The 23,351-nt window shown below is 46.7% G+C and overlaps 1 protein-coding gene across 1 annotated transcript in view; it reads right to left on the bottom strand.

Annotated features, from left to right (window-relative positions):
* The window catches only part of GNG4 (G protein subunit gamma 4), a 77,504-nt gene that overhangs the window by 43,422 nt on the left and 10,731 nt on the right, over positions 1–23,351 (bottom strand). The window contains exons 2-3 of the mRNA XM_070364430.1: positions 5,557–5,665; positions 2,854–2,962 (exon numbers count right to left, since the gene is read on the bottom strand). Of these exons, the coding sequence (XP_070220531.1) occupies positions 2,854–2,952 (99 nt within the window). The 5' untranslated portion in view covers positions 2,953–2,962; positions 5,557–5,665. The remainder of the gene's footprint in view (positions 1–2,853; positions 2,963–5,556; positions 5,666–23,351) is intronic.

The following is a 23,351-nucleotide window of genomic DNA, read 5'->3' as shown; positions in this document are numbered from 1 at the left end:
GATTTTCTTGAAGAGATCCCTAGTCTTTCCCATTCTGTTGTTTTCCTCTATTTCTTTGCATTGATGGATGAAGAAGAGCAACAGTATCTCTTCTTGCTATTCTTTGGAACTTTAACATTCAGATGTTTTTATCTTTCCTTTTCTCCTTTGCAAAAAGATCTTCTTTTCAAAAATTTGTAAGCCTCCCAGACAGCCATTTTGCTGTTTTGCATTTCTTTTCCATAGAATGGTCTTGATCCCTGTCTCCTGTACAATGTCACGAATCTCATTCCATAGTTCTTCAGGCACTCCATCTATCAGATCTAGGCCCTTAAATCTATTTTTCACTTGCACTGTAATAATCATAAGGCATTTGATTTAGGTCATACCTGAATGGTCTAGTGGTTTTCCCTACTTTCTTAAATTTCAGTCTGAATTTGGCAATAAGGAGTTCATGACTGAGCCACAGTCAACTCCTGGTCTTGTTTTTGCTGACTGTTGAGCTTAATCCAACTTTTTTGCAAAAATAAGTACTGTTCAGCCTTACAAAGGAATTCAATTTTAGACACAGGCTTTGTGGATTTTCAAGGCAGATGCCAATTTAAATAAGTATGATTTGTCTACAGACAAATACTTATTTTCCACTTTTCAAATCTACCCTGAACAGCCAAATTCATAGAGACGTAACGTAGAAGAGAGGTTTCCAGGGGCTGTGCGGCAGGGGACGCGGAGTGAGAGTTTAACAGGTGGAGTTTCTGTTTGGGATAACGAAAAACTTCTAGAAATGGATGACCGCATGATGTTGGGGATGTACATAATGCTATTAAATTACACACTTAAAAACGGTAAAAATGGCAAATTATATGTTATGTGTATCTAATCACAATTTTAAAAACTTAACATTTGAGGTTGTGTGAGCACAAACAAAAAAACCACATGTGACTGTGCAGCTCTGGCTGGGATGTGGTTCCTGGGGCCACCTCTGTCCTCAGGCAGCCCCAGATCATCTCTTCAGGGATCAAACTCTGCCAGCTCAGAACCAGACCTGTCATGGGCCCTGTAATCACCATAGAGGCTGTAGGGGCCCCGGGAGGCCTCTCACGAGATCAAGGAGCTGCAGTTCCACAACCCGGAACTGCAAGAACGGGCCGCCCAGCCCGTGACACCACCTGCATAGCACCCTGGACTCTGAGTTGCCCTGTGACCTCCACTCCTTCTCTGGGAGACTGACATATCCGGCAGTGACTCCTGAAGAGCCCTTCCCCATGGGGACATGTACTCCACCATGACTCCTGGGGTGCTGATGGTCATGAGAGAGGATCTGTTACCATGGAGAGCATCTTCCTTGACAAACCAGAACTCCCCACCAAGGCAACGGCTTCTGCTGCCCCCTGGCCTCTGGCAACGTTATCGACTGTGGTTAGGTCATCCCACGGCCCCAGCTGTGCACCAGCTGTTTTCATGACCTGTTCCTGTGCACATAGCTGCCTTCCCAGCACAACAACTGGCTTCTCTGTCAAGTCCAAGCGCTTGCAATGAGCCACGGTCAGCTCATACTAGCCTTCCCTCCGCCCCCATGTCACTTCAACCAAGCCCTAGCTCATGGCTCCAGGAAGTCTTCTCTGAGCAACATGATGGGAACATTCCATTCGTTTTTCTAGCCCAGGATCATGCCAAGGGCAGAGCGGGTGCTCAGGGATCTCTGTCCAACGAGTGCGTCCCCTCGCATCCTTGTCCTCTCAGCAAAAGTTTATCCTGCCTTTGAACTACTAGTGTCTGCAATGCTCATCCTTAGACCTATTGCTACACCACTGGGCTCCTCCTCTTTTAAAACTGTTTCTTTTCTTGCTCCCTCCTCTAGGCTAGGGATTAAAGATGTTTTATTTGTAGCTGGTATCAGTATGTGCAGATATAGCCAGTCCACTTAGATCAATGTGTATCATCCTGCATTCCCTTCTTGCTTTGTATACATCGTGTCACTTACTGAGCATGTTGCTGCCTCCTTGGATAGCTGGTACCCGAAGCTCCCTGGGGAGGGGGATGGATGGAAGCCGACTGATGGAGCTGGTGTTATCTGGTCATAGCTCTGGGTGGGAGCCTCGGGGAGGGACTGCTTGCTCCACCAACAGAGGGCAGTAGGAGTCACCCGCTGCCCCACGGATTCTGTCCTGTTTGGTTGAGAGCCCTGGTTTTATGTCCCCATAGGGCACAGACACACTGGACTGGTGTTTTCTGCTGTCACATGCCCGATGCACTTCCAGCACCATTCGAGTCAATGAACCTAACTAAGCGGCATCTCAGGGCCTCTCGCTCCGCCTGGCCTCCTGCTCCCTTTGAAGTGGCATCTGGGGAAGAGCTGGCGTTGTTCCCCCAGCATGAAGACATCTCGGCTCCTCAGTGAAGTGAACAGGGTAGGAGGACGCTGGTACCCTCCTTCCCTTTCCCCCGAGGAGGAGCTGACAAACGCATACACGATTTGACACGGCACTTCCCCCAGAACCCCTGTCAAAATACCTGATGTTGTCTCATCTCCGAGTCACTGGACCAGGCAGGAAAACTACGATGGACTGCATGGTTCAACTCCTTCTCTCACTTACAGGCATGACAACTGAGTTAAAGAGAGCTGAGATGAACACGGGTCTATTTTAGGCGACTCCTTATGGAATTCACACACACTGTATATTTTGCATCCCTTGGCTCCTCGGGCATGCTTGGAACCCTGGAGCAAACACTTGTCTGTAAATGTTACAGCTGCCAGCGTTGGCTGGATGCTCTACGGGATGACGTGTTCACTCTCACGCGGCTGCTTTGGACCCGGGGGTACTGTTGTGAGTGGAGTGCTGGTCAGAGGGCAGGCGGGCCTGTGACACTTACCTTCACCCTGTCCATGCAGGCTTCCATCTTCAACTGCTCCACAGCTTTCCGGGCTTGGGAGATGCTGGCGGTGCTGTTATTGGACATGCCTTCTTTCATTCTGCTGCCCCTGGAACAACCAAAGCTAAGGAGTTTGGAAGAGTTGGTTGTCTGAAAGCAGAGTCCCCCTGAGCTTTCTCCCCCTCCCATCCTCTGCAGCTTCTCTGTCCAGGTTGGGGAGTCACGGGAGCAGACCCTCCTGGGATCAGAGGATCACCTGAATGATGGGAGCAAGACATGGGCTTCTTGGGCCACCTGCCACCCACTCCCTGTCGCCGGGGCTGAGAAAGCCTGACAACAGAAGCCCATGTCTTTCTCTTATCCTTACACCCCACTGCCATAAGGAATACCTTGACATTTGTTCAGTGATTTGTTAGTAATAAATCATCTTCATACATTTTTTTTTTTTTTTTTTTGCTGCATGGCACGTGGGAATCTTAGTTCCCTGACCAGGGATTGAACCCGTGCCCCCTGCAGCGGAAGCGCAGAGTCTTAACCACCGGACCACCAGGGAACTCCACCACTGTCATACACATTCGTTCACTCTTTCCTCAAGCATCTCTAAAAGTTGGCAAAACAGTCTGAGTTTTGTTTTGCACATCAAGAAAGAGCAAAACTCAGAGAAATAAAGCCAAGGGCTTCTTCCCACAGCCAAGACCTGTTGGTCTAGGACTCAAACGCAAAGCACTGCCACTTAGCTCAGGGCTCTTTCCTCTCACAGAGCGCCCCCTAGCGTTTACAGTGCAAAGCACACGTTTCCCCTGCAAGAGCTTGCTTTATCATTCATTTTAATTTGCTATTATTCCAAAAAGTTTATATTGTTTTTAAATAACACACAAACAAACACACCTCTATCCCCTATTCCAAGCACGGAAGACCCCTGTGATGCTAACTGTTCTGTAGGAAAGCACACGCCATAGATTACTGTTACCCCGTTTAAGGAGAAACTCCCTGGAGACCTATGCGGTCAGGCCTGAGAGCTGGGGGTGGGTCTCACAGGCGTGGTTTTGTGTAGCGCACAGGGAGGTGTGAGGGGGCTGGGCCGGTCCCGGGGTGTGCAGACCACACTCTGGGTTTCCTCATTCAGGCAATGACTCTCTGGCCCAGATGAGGCCTGACGTCAACTTCATTTATTCCCAATGTTTGAAAAATAAAACTTGCCTGTTGTGATATGTGGCAGCCACTGAAGTCAGAGTTAACAGGGTTGTGTTCCTCTCTTGGTTGCAAACTTTTATTCAAGAAGAGAAGGAGAAGCAGAAGGAGCTGATTTTGGAGAAGCAGAAGGGGTTTTGAAACTCGGGGGAGCAGCTGCCGACGCCCTACTCTACAGAGATGTGTGCGCATCTCTGCATGTGTGTTTGGGGCTGTGTCCCTGCCTGTGCCCAAGGCCTGACGGGCACACTCTGCCGGCCTGTGTGTGCGGCGGTCCCCCTGTGGATGTGTGTGTTTATGCATCCTTGTGTCCACACAAGAGGAGGCAGAAGATGCAGGCCACTTCCATGCCTCCCCAGCCCGACAGGGGAAAAAGGACCCTGAAATCATTGCCTTCAGGCCCTGATCCTCCTGCCCCATTTCTGAATCAATCCTTCTCTTTCCTCATCACCAGCTTGGGGCTTTCGTAAGTTAGGGGACTTGGGGGTGGCGGGACCCAGGGGGCTGGTTAGAGGAAGCTGAGCTCAGGATCCGCAGGAGGGAAGAAAGGGAGAAGTGGGGGGAGGCAGAGAAGGAGGAGGGGGCTCTGTACTGTGTGCGCATCTGGGTATGAGGGTACGTGTGAATGTGTGCAGGTGAGGGTGTGTGTGAGTGTGTGCAGGTGAGCGGGGTGTGGGTATAAAGATGTATGGGTGGGGGGTGTGAGTGTGCACACAGGTGTACAAGTGTGACGATGTGCGTGGGTGTGTGTGGTCAGGCATCTTTCTCCTCGGGCACATGGATACACTCACACAGACAGCTTGCCTGGGGAGGTTCTGACGGCCAACTTTGTGGCGTGTAATTTGGTAAACTCAGAGTCGGGGGCAGGGCAGCGCACGATGCTGCAATCCCCACTGCTGCTGATCTGACCTGACTCAGGACAGTCTTTACAGTTTCTGGATGAGTGGATGTCTTCGTGCCTTTTCAGCCATCCTCCCTAACATGCCTTATCTCCACAGACCCTTGTGAAGTGTTGGCTGGCAGAGCTCTGCAGTCTGTCTCTCCGGGAAATCTCTGAAAGACAGCTATTGCCTTTGGCCTGAAGGGACTGAGCAGCTTATACTATGGGGGGAGGGGGCGGCATTGGTGATGTTGGTTGACACCTCCCCCCCATCCCCTTTGTCATAGCAAGTAGCTGGACATGGATGCTAGCCTGAGTAATATCTCTGTTCCTAGGTGGGGAAGGACACAGCTTGATTTCCAAGCCAAGGCCAGCAACCCATGGAGATGGCTTGTATCTCCTGCTGCTCCCCCATCACCCACTCACACGAGGGATAATGTGAAATGAGGGGTGAAACAGCCTCCATAAGGGCCTTACATCTGGGCTGAGAATGCAGTGATGGCGTGAGGACCTGGCCACACATCAAGGATCCCGACAGCCAGTCTCACCCCAGGCCCACACGTGCACTGCTAGCAGCGACCCCCACCCTCCAGAGAGAACCTGTTCTTGGACAGGGCCCCTCACGTCCTCACCTGCTGAGAGATGGCAGAGTGTCAGGCCTGTGCCGGGGACCAGCTGGTGGCAGGAGCAGCTGACAGTCGACAGACGAGAGGCTGCGTCAGGACCCTGCTGTGAGCTCGCCTGGAAGCACAACCAGAGATGGGTCACCAATGCGGCAGGAGCCAGCTGATCCCCAGACAGCCCATCCCTCGAAGTCCTGTCCTCGCGGCCAGCAGCTGTCTCTCCTGGAGCAGGCCACAGGGGAGATGGTGAGCTAAAGGTGGGAAGAGAAGCCCCCAAGCTGACAAAGAGCACAAGGAAACATCCAGAGGCCACAGACCACCTCTGCCAAACAGAAACAGTTTATATTTTCTTAAATTCTGAAACAATATGCCCATTGTAGAAAAATGTGAAGATGAAGAAAATTGGCTTCCCTGGTAGCTCAGATGGTAAAGCATCTGCCTACAATGCGGGAGACCTGGGTTCAATCCCTGGGTTGGGAAGATCCCCTGGAGGAAGAAATGGCAACCCACTCCAATACTGTTGCCTGGAAAATTCCATGGACGGAGGTGCCTGGTAAGCTATAGTCAATGGGATCGCAAAGAGTTGTACACGACTGAGCAACTTCACTTTACTTCCCTCCTCTGGGGCTTCCCATGGTGGCTCAAATGGCAAAAAGCCTTCCTGCAGGAGACTCAGGTTTGATCCCTGGGTCAGGAAGATCCGCTGGAGAAGGGAATGGCTGCCCACTCCAGTATTCTTGCCTAGAGAATCCCCATGGACAGAGGAACCTGGCGGGCTACAGTTCATGGGGTCACAAAGAGTCAGACACGACTGAGTGACTAACACACACTCCCTCTTCCAGAAAGGACGACTCTGGGACAATGGAACTCCCTCCCCCTGAACTCCTAGCACCCTGCCCTGCAGCATCCATCTCCTGGGATCCCAGTGTTGTTGTTGCTCAGTCCTATCTGACTCTTTGTGACCACATGGGCTGCAGCATGTCAGGCTTCCCTGTCCTTCACTATCTCCTGGAGTTTGCTCAAACTCATGTCCATTGAGTTGGTGATATCATCCAACCATCTCATTCTCTGTCGCCCCCTTCTCCTCCTGCCCTCAATCTTTCTCAGCATCAGGGTCTTTTCTAGTGAGTTGGCTCTTCACATCATCAGGTGGCCAAAGTATTGGAGCTTTGGCATCAGTTCTTCCAATGAATATTCAGGGTTGATCTCCTTTCAGTATAGTTCAGTCACTCAGTCATGTCCGACTCTTTGGGACCCCATGGACTGCAGCACGCCAGGCTTCCCTGTCCATCACCAACTTCTGGAGCTTGCTCAAACTCATGTTGATCAAGTTGGTGATGCCATTCAAACATCTCATCCTCTGTCATCCCCTTCTCCTTCTGCATTCAATCTTTCCCAGCATCAATGTCTTTCCAATGAGTCAGTTCTCATCAGGTGGCCAAAGTATTAGAGCTTCAGCTTCAGCATCAGTCCTTCCAATGACTATTCAGGATTTATTTCCTATAGGATTGACTGGTTTGATCTCCTTTCTGTCCAAGGGACTCTCAAGAGTCTTCTCCAACACCACAGCTCAAAAGCATCAATTCTTCAGTGCTCAGCTTTATGATCCAACTCTCACATCCATACTTAACTACTGGAAAACCCATAGCTTTGACTATACAGACATTTGTTGGCAAAGTAATGTCTCTGCTTTTTAATATGCTGTCTAGGTAGCTTTTCTTCCAAGGAGCAAGAGTCTTTTAATTTCATGGCTGCACTCACCATCTGCAGTGATTTTGGAACCCAAGAAAATAGTCTCTCACTGTTTCCACTGTTTCCCCATCTATTTGCCATGAAGTGATGGGACCAGATGCCATGATCTTGGTTTGTTTGAATGTTGAATTTTCAGCCAACTTTTTCACTCTCCTCTTTCACTTTCATCAGAGATCCTAAAGGAAATCCCAGAAACAAAGCAAAAACAAAGCCAGACTAGACTCACAATGCTGTTTATTCCCCAGGCTACAGGGGCCTCCAAACGTGTTTTGGTTTGAGATGTTTGGCCAGTTGTGCGGCTTCACAGACACCAATGCCTTCTGTTTCAAGGCGATTGTTTCTTCCTGTCACAGTAATTTGTTACATCTAGACGTTTCTCATCCCCCAAAAGCTGTTAGGCTTTTATGGAGTCTTATCCTCATCTCCTTCCCTGTTTTGTTTTCTCATTCTCTGCTGTTAGAAAACCCTTTTGGGGCTGTAATTTGAAAAGATACATGCACCCCAGTGTTCACAGAAGTGCTATTTACAACAGCTAAGACATGGAAACGACATAAATGCCCATCAACAGAGGAATGGATAAAGAAGACGTGGTTCATACATACAATGGAGTATTACTCAGCCATAAAAAAGAATGAAATAATGCCATTTACAGCAACATGAATGAACCCAGAGATTATTGTACTAAGTTAAATAGGTCAGAAAGAGTTTACTGATACCAGTTATATGTGGACTCTAACATATAACACACATGAACTTACATTTGTGTAGAATATACAAAACAAATATGCATAAAATATACAAAACGAACTGACTCACAGACATAGAGGAGAGTCTTGTGGCTGCTGAGGGGACGGGGGAGGGATGGATTGGGAGTTCGGGGTTAATGGATGTAAATTATTATATATAGGATGGATAAACAACAAGGTCCTACTGTATAAAATAGGAAACTATAATCAATATCCCGAGATAAACCATAGTGGAAAAGAATTTTAAAAAGAACATATATATATTTGAACCACTTTGCTGTACAGCACAAATCAACACAACACTGTAAACATTAATAAATTTAAAAAAAGAAAATTCTTTTTGGCCTATTTCCTTGTTTTTTTTCACAGTCCTCTCGAGACCCACTTCCGTCTCTGTCTGCGAGCCACGGGTTTTCCAAGTGGGATCTCCACTGCTAGTTAGTTTCAGTCACTGTGGGGGCCCAGCGGGGTCCCAACTGGAGAAGCCAAGGAGGGTCCAGCAGGGTTTCCACCAGGAATCCCCACTCCCACAATAATCTTCCAAAGGGAGCCAGACAGACGGACAGACATGTCCTAGAGACCCTCCAGGTGAGGAGCCAGACAATGGCCATACCTAAGACTTCCATGGCCAGGGATGCTTCCTCGTGGAGCTGGTCCCACCTCAGCAACCTGGACCTCCGCTTCCCTCTCTGCTCTGCAGAGAGATCCTGACATCCTAAGCCTTCCAAGCGAGGTGCGAGTCCACTGGCTCTCAGGCTTTGCTGTGCATCCTAGTCACGTGGGGTCCCAGCTGGTCCCCTTAGGGCACACACTCCATCAGCAGGGCAGGGAGGGACCCACAGCAGCAGCCCTGGGAGCTGGGGGGACGGGCGCAGGATCTCAGCCCCACCCAGGCCTGCATGGAATCCACATTAACCCGAGTCATTCACATGTACCTTGTAGGTGGAGAAGCCCTCTGTTGGACTAGATCTTGAGCCCAAGACGAGACTTTCCCCAAGACACCTGAGATGGTAACGAAGGTGGCGGGTGGTGGGGTCACTGCTCTCCTGACCCTCAATGTGAGCCACAGTCCCTTCCAGCTTTGGGGACTCCTCTTTCAGACGATTAATTCTGGTGGCACTTTAAGAGACCACACATCAGGAAAAAGCTGCACTGATTTCATCCACTTGGCATTTGCAGACAGTGTCTTCCCTCTGCTGCTTGGAGCGTCTTTCAGATGTCAGCCCACCAGCCGCTCTGGTCCCTTGAGGGGCTATAGGATCATCGCTGCTTCTCAAAGGAGGACAGGTGTTCGTATGGCCAGGAACCCAGCTCTTCACTGGCTTCCTTGATCTGGTTGCTGAAACATGCTTTCTTTCTTTAACTGAAGAATAATTGTTCACAATGTTGTGTTACTTCCGCTGTACAACACGTGAATCAGCTGTACGTATACATATATCCCCTCCCTCCTGGACCTCCCTCCTACCCGACCATCCCACGCCTCTAGGTCATCACAGAGCACCGAGCTGGGCTCCTCATGCTATAGAGCAGCTTCCCACGAGCATCTATTTTACGCATGGTAAAAAACACTGCTTTTTAATAGCACTAAATGTTACCATGATGTTTTCCAAAGCTTTTTTTTCACCCCTTGAAGAAAATATACTCATCCCTAAATAAAATGCTGTAGTCTCACTGTGGGGGCCTGAGAAGATCTACCAGGTGGCCATAGGCTGGGAGGAGCCCCTGACGCACAGAGGTACATGGATGCCTGGGTTCCCAGAGCCAACACAACCCAGGTCCACGTGGACATGACTCTTGCCTGGGCAAGAGCAAATCCGGGCTTCAGAGCAGTGATGTTAATTATCCATGGCTGCTGTTGTTTCAGATCCTAAATGAGCTAATTTAGCTCCTGGATGTGAAGCAGGGTAACTGCAGTCACATCATTTGCTGACAGCAATGCTGGGCCTTGAGGAACAAGAGTCACAGTCTCCATTGGGGGTGTCACACGTGCTTCCAAGCATCAGGTTGATGGATGTCTTCTTACACATGCAGCATATATTTCTAAGTGGATGTAGAACCAGAGGACTTGATGTGGACCGGAGCATATGTGTGGGTTTCTGTGAAAGACTCTGAGACCAGGGGGCACGAGGCTTGCCTGTCCCCAGAGAGAGCTCAGGGGCCAGAGGAGAATAACTTCGGCAGGACTGTAGGGTCATAGGTATACACAAGCATCCAACAGAATCCACTCTCCCCTTTTCTCATTATAATATAATTGTAGCTGATAAAACAGATGCTCACATACTGAGGTATGGGGAGGTCATTATTGCTTACATACATGCATGACTTGAATTTTAGACTAGCTAAAATAGACTGTTTGTGGCCGATCAAACCTACATTGTACAGCAGCTTAAAAAAAATTTTTCCCCCCAAAGTTTAAGTATCCTCTTGCATTTTCTGGCCCCTTTATTTTTTTCATTGCATTTTTGTTATTTTTATTTATTTTTAGGCTGTGCCATGTGGCATGCAGGATCTTAGTTCCCTGACCTGGGATGAAACCTGTGCCCCCTGTGTTGGGAGCTTGGAGTCTTAACCAGTGGACTTTCAGGGAAGACCCCAAACATCTGCTTTAAATATTAAAGAAAAGGGCACACTGACCATGTGAAAGATAAAGATTAAATGCCCCTCTTCCTGGGACATTAAGGCTGGGACTCCTTTGATAACAAAGACTCCCTTCCCAGGTGCCAAGGTCATGCCGCCTTGCTGTGTACGTGCTGGTCTATTTGTTTTTTAAAGTTTAAAGGAATGTATCCATAACTTGTTTCATGTTCTTTGTTCTGACAAGATATAAAAGTGTGCTGAATACCTTGAGAGGCTGTCTTCTGGGCTATATCTTCAGTACGGCTTCAATAGAATTCTTTCCTATTCCTATTATAGATTGTTTATTGATTATTTTCAGTGACATGGCCACGACCTCGACTTTCTCCAGCATCCCCAGCAGGTAGGCGTGGCTTTGTGAGTTTTCTCATCAGTGGAAAATGAGTGGAAAGACAGGCTGCCACTTCCCGCCTGGGCCTTAGAATACTGCGTGCGTGTGTGTGAGTGTGCGTGTGTGCCTCCACACACCTTCCCCACTCCATAATCTGGACCATGGATGTGTCGGCAATCAGCCAGGGCAGGCAAAGACAGGCCCCTGGGCAGCAGTTCCCCAAGCAGGATCCCTGGACCAACAGCCTTAGGATCACCTGGGAGTTTGTCAGAAATGCAAATTCTCAAGCCCTACTCAGACCTGCTGAGTGGGAGTGGAAAATGGTTTAATCAGTCCTTCAGGGGGTTGCAGTGCTCAGGAGAGACTAAGGACTACAGCCCAGAGGCAGGCGTGGGAAACAGATTATAAGGAGCCTGTGTCTCTGACATGCACTTACAGCTCAGCTGCCCCATCCAGCTGGGCTGCTCACCTCTGGCCTTGGAGGTGATGGAGAGAAACAGTTCTATGCATTTTACATCCCTGTCTTTCTGGGGCTCTCTGTTCCAGCAGCTTTGCATCTCCCTAACCAATGGTGGTGATTTAGTCACTAAGTCGTGTCCAACTCGTGATCCCATGGAATATAGCCTGCCAGGCTCCTCTGTCCATGGGTTTCTCCAGGCAAGATACTGAAGCGGGTTGCCATTTTCTTCTCCAGGGAATCTTCCCAACTCAGGGATCGATCGCACAGCTCCTGTATTGGCAGGTGGTCTCCTGCGTTGCTGGCAGATTCTTTACCACTGGGGCACCAGGTAAGTATTTCAGTAGAAGTCTGTAGACTGTGCAAGGGAAACACTGTGGCCTTGAAAAGACTTTTGAGTCTTGAGACAAAAGTACTAACTTAATGCTGAGAACTACACAACATTAAGACGACTCAAAGAAATGGAAAGAGGAGGAGTCAATATTGTTAAAATGGTCACACTTCCCAATCTATAGAGTTAATGTGATCCCTATCACATTGTCCATGATATTTTTCACAGAACTAAGGCAAATAATCCTAAGATTTACATGGAACCATAAAAGGCCCAGAATTGCCAACGTGATGCTAAGGAAAAAGAACAAAGTTGAAGGCATAATCCTCCCAGACTTCAGGCAATATTACAAAGCTACAGTAATCCAAACAGCATGGTATTGGCATAAAAACAGACAAATGGACCAATGGAACAGCATACAGAGACCAGAAATGAACCTACACACTTACAGTATATTAATTTTTAAAGAAGGAGGCAAAAATATATGATAGGGAAAAGACAATCCTTCAGCAAGTGGGGTTGGAAAAGTTATCTGCATGTAAATCAGTGAAGCTAGAAAACATCCTCACATTATAAAAAAAATAAACTCAAAATGGCTTAAATACTTAAATGTAAGACATGACACCACAAAATTCCTAGAAGAAAACAGAGATGAAACATTCTTTGACAAAAAATCACACCAATGTTTTCTTAGGTCTGTCTCCCAAGGCAATAGAAATAAAAGCAAAAATAAGGAAATGGGACCCAATCAAACTTACAAGCTTTTGCACAAAAAAAAAAAAAAAAAAAGAAAAGACAACCTATCGAATGGGAGAAAATACTTGCAAATGATGCGGCCAACAGGGTTTTATCCCCCAAATACACAAATAGCTCACACAGTTCAACAACCAAAAAACAACCTAATGGAAAAATGAGCAAAAAACCTAAAGAGACATTTCTCTAAAAAGACATACAGATGGCCAATAAGCTCATGAAAAGAACTCATCATGGCTAACAATTAAAGAAATGCAAATAAAAACCACAACGAAGTATCACTTAACACTGGTCAGATTGGCCATCAGTAAAAAGTCTACAAATAATACGTGTTGGAGCAGGTGTGGAGATAAGGGAATTCTCTTGCACAGTTGGCGGGGATGTAAACCGGGCCAGCCACTATGGAAAACAACACGGAGGCTCCTCAGAAAACTAAAAATAGAGCTGAAACGTGACCCAGCAGTCCCACTGCTGGGCACACGCCTGGACAAACTCCGATTCAAAAGGATACATGCTCTGCTGTGTTCACAGCAGCACTACTTACAGTAGCCAAGACATGGAACCAACCTAAACGTCCATTAACAGATGCGTGGACACAGAAGGTGTGTACACAGGTGAAATGAACAGCACTTGGCCATTAAAAGGAATGAAAGGATGCCATTGGCAACGACATGGATGAGCCTGGAGATCATCATACGAAGCAAAGTAAGTTAGAAAGAGAACGACAAATACCGTATGGTATCACTTACATGTGGGATCTAAAATACAATACAAACAAACGTATCTACAAAACAGAATCAGACCCACAGATACAGGTGAGACTTGTGGTTGCCAAGGGTTGGGGAGGGAAGGACTGGGGCTTTGGGATTAGTAGATGCCAATTATAGCATTATATATAGAATGGATAAGCAACAAGGTCCCACTGTCCAGCACAGGGAATGATATTTAATATTCTGTGGTAAACCATAATGGAAAAGAATATGAAAAACAGTATATATGTAAAACTGACTTGCTTTGCTGTATAACAGAAATTAACACAAGCTTGTGAATCAACTATAAGTCAATAAATTTTTTTTTTTTTTTTACTAACTTGAGAAATTCTATTTAGAAAACCCAATACAAGGAGGCATTGATTATAGCAAGGATTCCACCGTGAGAAGCTGTGTTCATGTCTGGATGACATTTCTGGGCACAGACCGGTGGGGTCAGCCTGCTGAGTCTCCGGGGTGCTCAGGAAAGAATCAGATCACTGGAGAGAGAGCCCTAGAATAACCCTGGATTAATAGCCAGGCCTGGGACTGGAGCCAGCTTCCAGTCCCACATGGTGTCTTCACGTAGATTTGTTCTCTGATCCAGTCCCCACAGGTTAAAGGGGCTACAGGTAGAATGTAAGGAAGTCACTTTGTCACCCTGAGATCCTGTCCGATGCTTGACCCACAGGTGACAATGCTTCTGGCATGAAAACTGGGGAGAGGCTCTCCCGACATTCAGAGTCATCGTCTAGGATCCCTTCTCCTCAGCTTTTGGATAAACTGGTTCACAATTGTCACCAAGATATCACGCAGAGTGCACCTTGTGGAGTATCTCATCCCTCATCCGCCCCCCGCAATAACACAGGTCACATCTGCTTCAAAACAAAGGATCACTAAATCACCCCAAGATTCACAACTGCTAAAGTGGCAGAGGGCGCAGACTTCTATATGTATATATGGAAGCCCAAGTGGTGTGTTTCGCCTCACATGACAACCTTTGCTCTTTCTCAGTCATTTTGGGATGGAGATGACGTCTGGACCACTGGAGGGCAGTGGCAGAGAAGCAGGTGCTGTTACACGTACTGGATCACTTGAGCTCCACGCCTTCATGGGAACAGGTCCCCTTGGTCCTCTGAGCAGGGGCAGGGCCACTCCCGCTCCTACTAGAGCTACTTTGCAAATTAAATACAGTTGTAGTCAAGCTTGGTGCATTTTACAATCTGGGTCTCAATTACTCAATTTACATCTTGATTGCCTGATATCATCTGCCTGATCTAATAATAATCACACTGAGGCTAACCAGGCACAGGGTAAGAATCGTTCAGCATGGTATGTAGTGGAGTAGATTTGAGACAAAGGGTCCTTAGGAGAAACACGCTGAGTCTGAACGGTGCTGGAGCCTGCTGGTTACCAGTCCCCTGGTGACTGCCCTTCTTATCTGGTCCTGGTCCCATCATTTCATGGCAAATAGATGGGGAAACAGTGGAAACAGTGGCTGACCTGTTGTTATTTTTCTGGGCTCCAAAATCACTGCAGATGGTGACTGCAGCCATGCAATTAAAAGACGCTTACTCCTTGGAAGGAAAGTTATGACCAACCTAGACAGCATATTAAAAAGCAGAGACATGACTTTGTCAACAAAGGTCCATCTAGTCAAGGCTACAGTTTTTCCAGTGGTCATGTATAGATGTGAGAGTTGGACTATAAAGAAAGCTGAGCGCTGAAGAATTGATGCTTTTGAACTGTGGTATTAGAGAAGACTCTTGAGAGTCCCTTGGAGAGCAAGGAGATCCAACCAGTCCATCCTAAAGGAGATCAGTCCTAGGTGTTCATTGGAAGGACTGATGTTGAAGCTGAAACTCCAATACTTTGGCCATCTGATGTGAAGAGCTGACTCATTGGAAAAGAGCCTGATGTTGGGAAAGACTGAGGGCAGGAGGAGAAGGGGATGACAGAGGATGAGATGACTGGATGGCATCACGGACTCAATGGACATGAGTTTGGGTGGACTCCGGGAGTTGGTGATGGACAGGGAGGCCTGGTATGCTGTGGTTCATGGGGTCGCAAAGAGTCAGACATGACTGAGCGACTGAACTGAAGTGAACTAAAGCCAAAAAAAACTAGAGAAGGTTGGCAGACCAGCTGTCATATTTAAGAGCGCTTGATGAACTGGTGCAAAATAAACAAAAGATTCATCTTCCCTGTGATCCTCCAGCCCAGACACTCCCTAAGTTTTTCTTTGGCCCTTTCAGATGGAGTCCAAAGTCTTACTCGACAGGAACAAGTATTAAAAGGTCGAATATAGAGCGGCTTCCCTGGTGGTTCAGTGGTTAAGAACCCACCTGCCAATACAGGGGACATGGGTTCCAGAACTTCAAGATCGCTCATGCCTTGGAGGAACGGTGCTCGTGCTCTAGACCCCGTGCCTGGCAACTAGAGAAGCCACCACAGTGAGAAGCTAGGGAGTAGCCCCCACTCATGGCAACTAGGGAAAGCCCCCGCACAGCAACGAAGACCCAGTGCTGCCAAAAAGTAAATAAATTATTTATTTAAGAGTCTAATGGTGCTCTACTGCTTTTACACTGTGGGCCTCCCTGGCGGCTCAAACAATAAAGAATCCACCTGCAACATAGGCGCCCCAGGTTCGATCCCTGGGTTGGGAAGATCCCCTGGAGTTGGGAATGGCAACCCACTCCAGTATCCTTGCCTGGAGAATCCCATGCACAGGCTCTCAAAGAGTCGGACTCGACTGAATGACTAAGCACAGTTTTACATCAGCCCTCACAGAGCATGAAGTCACCTCTTTTCTGCCTGCTGGGTTACATGTCCGAGCTGCTTAAGCTGGACCATGATGCTGAGATGCTGAAGGAGGCGGGAGGGTTGGTGTCACAGCCGGAAATCTGAAGATGCTGCAACCGCTGGCTGGCTCTGAAGATGGGAGGGGGACCTCAAGGAAGACATGTAGCCTCTAGAGGCTGGAAAAGACAAGAAACTGGGCTTTGGCTTAGGGTCTCCAGGCAGGGCTGGTTTCTTCTGAGGACCCTCTCCGTGGCCCGCAGGTGGCTGCCTTCTCGCTGTGGCCTCAAACGGTCTTTGCTCGGTGTGTGACGGTGTCCTAACTTCTTTTTATAAAGACACCACATGACCCCATTAATTAGCTCTTTAAAAGCCTATCTCCAAACAAAGTCATTCTGAATTTCGTGTGGCACACAATTCCGCTCATTACCCTTTACCCTCTGGGTCCCCCCAAACTCATGTCCTTCCTACAAGAAAATAAATTCATCCCATCCCAACAGGCCAAAAGTCTTAATCTATTTCAGCATCGACTTGAAGTCCAAACTCTCATCTAAATGTCATCTAAATCAAGTGTGGGTAAGAACTTGAGAGTTGTGATTCATCTGGAAGAAAAAAATGCCTCTCCAGCTGTGAACCTGTGAAATCAGACAAGTTATCTGCTTCCAAAATACCACAGTGACAGGCATAAGACAGACATCCCCATTCTAACAGGGAGACGTCAGACAGGAGAACAGGGTCACGGGGCCCAGGTAAGCCTTTAGAAAGAGCCTGGTGTAGGTCAGACTGTGTCGCACCCCACTTTGACACGACATTATTTCAACAGAAAAGCTCCTTTCCAAAATGGAAAGTGGCTGACAGAAGATGATACTTTCGAGTTTTCCATGTAATTCTTGATTGAGAAAAGGATAAATGCTCTCATATGTCTGCTCCTAGCATTATTTAAGAAGAACAAATTTTCTGTAGGCATTCTTAGGGCAAACCATTCATTTTCACATTTCTGGAGAATTCATCTTTTCAAAAAAAATAAGATGATTTTGTTAGAAAGCATCAATATTTTACTCTATATTGTGAGTGTGTGTGTGCGTATGTCAATTATTTCCAGTATTATTAGTTTCCTATGAGAGTTTAGGAGTAAAACAGATCAAATAAGATTTCTTTGTTATCTTCGGCTCCATCACTGTTCCGTCTCACCTTTAGCAACCTGCTATTAGTCTTGGTCAAGGGTGCTATTTACAAACTGGCTCTTGAACACCAGAGACGAGGACAGAGAGTAAACTGTGGCTCTTGGGAAAACCCGTAACACACTGGTGGCTCTCTTGAACCTAGGGAAGAACTGGCCTTGAAAGCAGCTCCTCACAGGGGAGCGGCACATGTATAATGACATGTATCCACAATCACAGAATCTAACAGAATAGTCTCACCGCCAAAAAACTCTTCCGAGAATTTGTCCAAACCCATGGAATGTACGAAACCAAGAATAAACCCAGATGTCAACTGTGGGCGTTGGGTGATGATGTGTGTCAGTGTCTGTTTATAACTGTAGCTGTGCCTGATTTGTTGAGGACGCTGATAGCGGGGAGGCTGTACACACGTGCGAGGGGGAGTCCCTGGGAACTCTGTACCTTGTGCTCAGTTCTGCTGTGAACCTAAAACTGCTCTTAAAAAAGTCAGTTAAAAAAGAAATCCTCAGCGTTCTGGCAGTCCCTGGCAACCACTTGTCTTTTTATTGTCTCCATAACGTTGTCTTTTCCAGAATGTCAAATAGTTGGAATCATACAGTATATGACCTTTTCAGATTGGCTTGTTTTACTTGGTAATATGCATTTAAGACTCTTCCATGTCTTACAGATGGTCAATGGGCACATGAAAAGCTGCTCAACATTGCTAATCATTAGAGAAATGCAAATCAAAGCTACAATGAGGCATGACTACACATTGGTCAAAATGGCCATCATTAAAGTCTACAAAAACACAAAGGCTGGAGAGGGTGTAGACAAAAGGGAACCCTCTACATTGCCGGTAAGTTGGTGCAGCTACTATGGAGAACAGTATGGAGGTTCCTCAAAACACTAACTCAAAAAGATAAGTGCACTCCTATGCCCATTGTTCGTAGTTAGCACTATTTATAATAGCCAAGCCATGGAAGCAGTCTAAATGTCCACTGACAGATGAATGGATAAAGAAGATGTGCTACATATAGAAAATGGACTACTACTAAACCATAAAAAGAACAAAATAATGCCATTTGCAACAACACGGATGCAACTAGAGATTATCACACTAAGTGAAGTCAAAAGAGAAAGACAAATACCATATGATATCACTTATATGTGGAATATGACATTTGACACAGATGAACCTATCCACAAAAAATAAAGTTCACAGACAGAGAGACTTGTAGCTGCCAAGGGAAAGGGAGAGAAGGGGTAGGGTGGACTGAGTTTAGAGTTAGTAGATGCAAACTGGGCTTCCCAGATGGTGCAGTGGTAAAGAATCCTCCTGCCAATGCAGGAGATGCAAGACACGTGGGTTCGATCCCTGGGTCAGGAAGATCCCCTGCAGGAGGAACTGGCAACCCACTCCAGTATTCTTGCCTGGAAAATTCTATGGACAGAGGGATCTGTGGGCTACCATCTATGGGGTCACAAAGAGTCGGACATGACTTAGTGATTAAACAACAACAACTTCACGTCTTGATCTTGAAAGAAAAAGAAAAACACAGTAATGCAATTTTCCTTCTAGAAGAAGAGAATTTGTAAGACCAAATGACAACTCAAAGTCAGCTGTCTTTATAAAGAGGATGGAAAGGGGCTTCCTTGGTGGTCCAGTGGTTAAGACTCAACCTTCCAAAGCAGGGGACGCAGGTTCAATCCCTGGTTGGGGAACTAAGATCCTACATTATCTCTGAGGCAGCAAAGCTTGTGTGCAACAACTAGGGAAATCCATGCGCTGCAACAAAGACCCAGCACAACCAAAATTTAAAAAATAATAATTTTTTTAGGAAGGAAGGAAGAACTGACACCGACTAACAGGGCCAATCCTTTGTCACGTGCATTAACGGGATTTCTCCAAGGTAGTTACTCATACTTTGCAGACAGAATGTTTTGTGGGGCTCAAGTGAACTATGCATGGAGGAGAAAATGTTATCAGCAGTGGAAGAAAAAAAAAAAAAAACAGGTCACATTTAAAAAGCCTGAAAATAATCTGGGTATTTTCCAAGAAAAAAGAGTCTGACCTGAGTTTTTCTTTAATGTATCAACACCCTGCTGAAGATCCCAGTAAAAGCAGTTGTTTGTGGAGAGTAGTCCTCAAGGAAAGGAAGTGGTGGCAATCGGCAGGGCTGGGGCTGGAGGCAAGCAGAGATAAATTCTCTGTTCCCAGCAGCCAAAGGAGCCACAGCCCCCGGGAGATGCTGAGCTGATCTGACCTGTGCCAGCTTCCCTACATGAAGCACTGGAGGAGAAAAAGCTCCTCCTGTACCAAATGGCTGGACCATACTGGGAACGCTCTGAGCCATGTCTGAGTAAGACAGTGGGCCGGGGAGGCTGGCTCTGGCTATTTCTCCTTTTAATCAGAAGTCAACTGGCTGTTGTGAAGAGGCATTTGAGATGGGAAAAGTCCAACTGAGAAAAGACTATAAAAAGCAAGAAAATGGGGACCTCCCTGGTGATCCAGCAGTTAAGACTTCCTCTTCCAATGCAGGGGGTGTGGGTTCAATCCCTGGTCAGGGAACTAACATCCCACATGCCTTACAGCCAAAAAATTAAAAAGCATAAAGCAGAAGCAATATTGTAACAAGCTCAATAAAGACATTTTTTTTTAAAGTAAGGAAATGATACAAGTGGTCCAGCTCACATACAAAATCTCTGTAAGTAAATAGAGAAGGATGCAAAGACCAATGTCCTGTGAACAGCTAGGGACTTGGCCATACAAGGGACTCCCCCCAATCTCTCCTTCGCTATTCACCTGAAACCATCACACTGTTGATTGGCTATTACATGCATGTTAAGTCACTTCAGTTGCGTCTGACTCTTCTCAGTCCTATGGGCCATAGCCCGCCCAGGCCCCTGTGCCCATGGGATTCTCCAGGCAAGAATACTGAAGCGTGTTGCCATTTCCTTTTTCAGGAGATCTTCCTGACCCAGGGATCGAACCCACGTCTCTTATGTCTCCTGCACTGGCAGGCGGGTTCTTTATCACTAGCACCACCTGGCAAGCCCCAATACAGAATAAAAAGTTAAAAAAAAAAACAGTACCCTAATCTGATAAGCAGATAAAATGAAGCTCTGCTCAAACAAAGGCTCACCTGGGGATGGGAGGAGACTCCAAAGCAGAGAGGGGTGGGGAGGTGGGGTCCCTGTGTGATGGCGCAGTTCACCCCACTGATCGATAACTAGTTCCCACTTGGCCAGGGAGGGTGAGGGATCAACAGCCAGGTTCAGAACTGCCCTCTACACCTACCTGGGGAAGACCCCTCCCCTGAGGGTCTGCACTCACTGCCTGTGGAAGAAAGGAAAGCTGCTTAGAGAGTCTTCCTGCTCTGAGGCCAGAGGCTGATGCAGGAAAGCAATGAGGAAAACGTCGACAGCAAAGATATTTCTCCACAGGACTCGCCAGGCAAGAAAACCGGAGTCGGCAGCTGTTCTCTTCTGCAGGGATCTTCCCAACCCAGGGATCGAACCCGGTCTCCTGCACTGCAGGGAGATTCCTAACTGTCTGAGCCACCAGGGAATTCCTGCATATTTAGAACGTTTACCTTAAGAAGACACTGTTAATGAACCAGAGTGTTAGAAACGGAAGGGATTTCACAAACCCTGGTTTCAGTAGTTTAAGCATACGGGTCCCTTCCAAAACAATACTAGTAATGAAAAATGCAGCTCCCTTTATAGCAGTACTTATTCATTTATATACTTGGCTGCATAAGGTCTTAGTTGTGGCAGGCGGGATCTTCAGTGGCAGCATGCCAGGTCTAGTTCCCTGACCGAGGTCTCCTGTATTGGGAGTGCAGAGTCTCCCTGGACCACCAGGGAAGTCCCCTTTATGTCAGTACTTTTGATAACCACTGACTCAGGAGATATAAAATGATCTAAAGAACTCAGTAATAGACTGAGATTCATTGTTACCTTATCACTGTGCAGGAAGCATCACTATGAACAAAGCTAGTGGAGGTGATGGAATTCCAGCTGAGCTATTTCAAATCCTATAAGATGATGCTGTTAAAGTGTTGCACTCAATATGCCAGACAATTTGGAAAACTCAGCAGTGACCACAGGACTGGAAAGGTCAGTTTTCATTCTAATCTCAAAGAAAAGCAATGCCAAAAATACTTCAAGTTAGGCTTTGACAGTAGGTGGACTGAGAACTTCCAGATGTTCAAGCTGGATTTAGAAAAGGCAGAACCAGAGATCAAATTGCCAACATCCACTGGGTGATAGAAAAAGCAAAGGAATTCCAGAAAAATGTCTATTTCTGCTTCACGGACTATGCTAAAGCCTTTGACTGTGTGGATCACAACAAACTCCGGAAAATTCTTAGAGATGGGAATACCAAACCACTTTACCAGTCTCCTGAGAAACCTATATGCAAGTCAAGAAGCAACAGTTAAAACCAGACATGGAACAAGAGACTGGTTCAAAATTGGGAAAGGAGTACATCAAGGCTGTATATTATTATCCTGCTTATTTAACTTACATGCAGAGTAAATCATGTGAAATTCCAGGCTGGATCAATCACAAGCTGGAAACAAGATTGCTGGGGGAAATATCAACTATCTCAGATATGCAGATAATATTCTAATGGCACAAATCAAAGAGGAACTAAGGGGCCTCTTGATGAGAATGAAGGAGGAGAGTGAAAAGCTGGCTTAAAACTCAACATTCAAGAACTAAGGTCATGGCATCTGGTCCCATCACCTCACAGCAAATAGATGGAGAAAAAGTGGAAACAGTGACAGATTCTACATTCTTGGGTTCCAAAATCACTGTGGATGGTGACTGCAGCCATGAAATTAAAAGACGCTTGCTCCTTGGAAGAAAAGCTATGACAAACCTAGACAGAACATTAAAAAGCAGAGACATCACATCCATATAGACAAACCTATGTTTTTCCAGTAGTCATATACAGATGTGAAAGTTGGACCATAAAGAAGGCAGAGTGCCAAAGAATTGATCCTTTCAAACTGTGGTGCTAGAGAAGATTCTTGACAGTTCTTAAACTGCAAGGAGATCAAACCAGTCAATCCTAAAGGAATCAACCCTGATCATTCATTGGAAGAACTGATGCTGAAGCTCCAATACTTTGGCTACCTGAAGCAAAGAGTTGACTCACTGGAAAAACTCTGATGCTGGAGAAGATTGAGGACAGGAGGAGAACGGGGCGACAGGATGAGATGGTTGGATGGCATCATCGATTCAATGAAAATGAGTTTGAGCAAACTCTGGAAGACAGTGAAGGACAGGGAAGCCTGGCATGCTGTAGTCCATCAGGTTGCAAAGAGTCGGACACAACAGCAACAATTCAAAAGCACAGCATCCTGTGTTCAGTCTACAGGATTCCCGGTGGAGATGCGAATTTAGAGAACTCTTGCAGTAATTCTAGGTACCACCCTGAGGAAGCTGCAGGCTGGCAGAGGGGTGGTAACTTAAGTCCCTTAACTTCCTTTAACCAGCCAGTCAGTGGTTGATTATCTGGCCTCACTACACTGCTCGGGTAATAGCTAGGGATCTTTCCTTTCACTTCCATCTCAGGGACCCTGAGGGTCCTTCCTTTCCCTAAACAGGCGAGTCCAGACTAGGGTGTAGAAGGAGAATATTCTGACACTTCGTCTGTGCTTTATTTCCATGCTTCCCTGTTCAGTTCAGTTGTTCAGCTATGTCTGACTCTTTGCAACCCCATGGACTGCAGCACGCCAGGCCTCCCTGTCCATCACCAACTCTTGAGCTTGCTCAAACTCACGTCCATTGAGTCAGTGATGCCATCCAACCATCTCATCCTCTATCGTCCACTTTTCCTCCTGCCTTCAATCTTTCCCAGCATCAGGGTCTTTTCCAATGTGTCAGTTCTTCGCATCAGGTGGCCAAAGTACTGGAGCTTCAGCATCAGTCCTTCCAATGAATATTCAGGACTGATTTCCTTTAGAATTGACTGGTTGGATCTCCTTGCTGTTCAAGGGACTCTCAAGAGTCTTCTCCAACACCACAGTTCAAAAGCATCAGTTCTTTGGAGCTCCGCTTTCTTTACAGTGCAACTCTCA

Source organism: Bos mutus, chromosome 28, assembly GCF_027580195.1.
Source record: "Bos mutus isolate GX-2022 chromosome 28, NWIPB_WYAK_1.1, whole genome shotgun sequence".
NCBI classification, from domain to species: Eukaryota; Metazoa; Chordata; class Mammalia; order Artiodactyla; family Bovidae; genus Bos; species Bos mutus.
The sequence above is the reverse complement of the archived record's forward strand: the minus strand, read 5'-3'. Positions and strand labels throughout refer to the sequence as shown.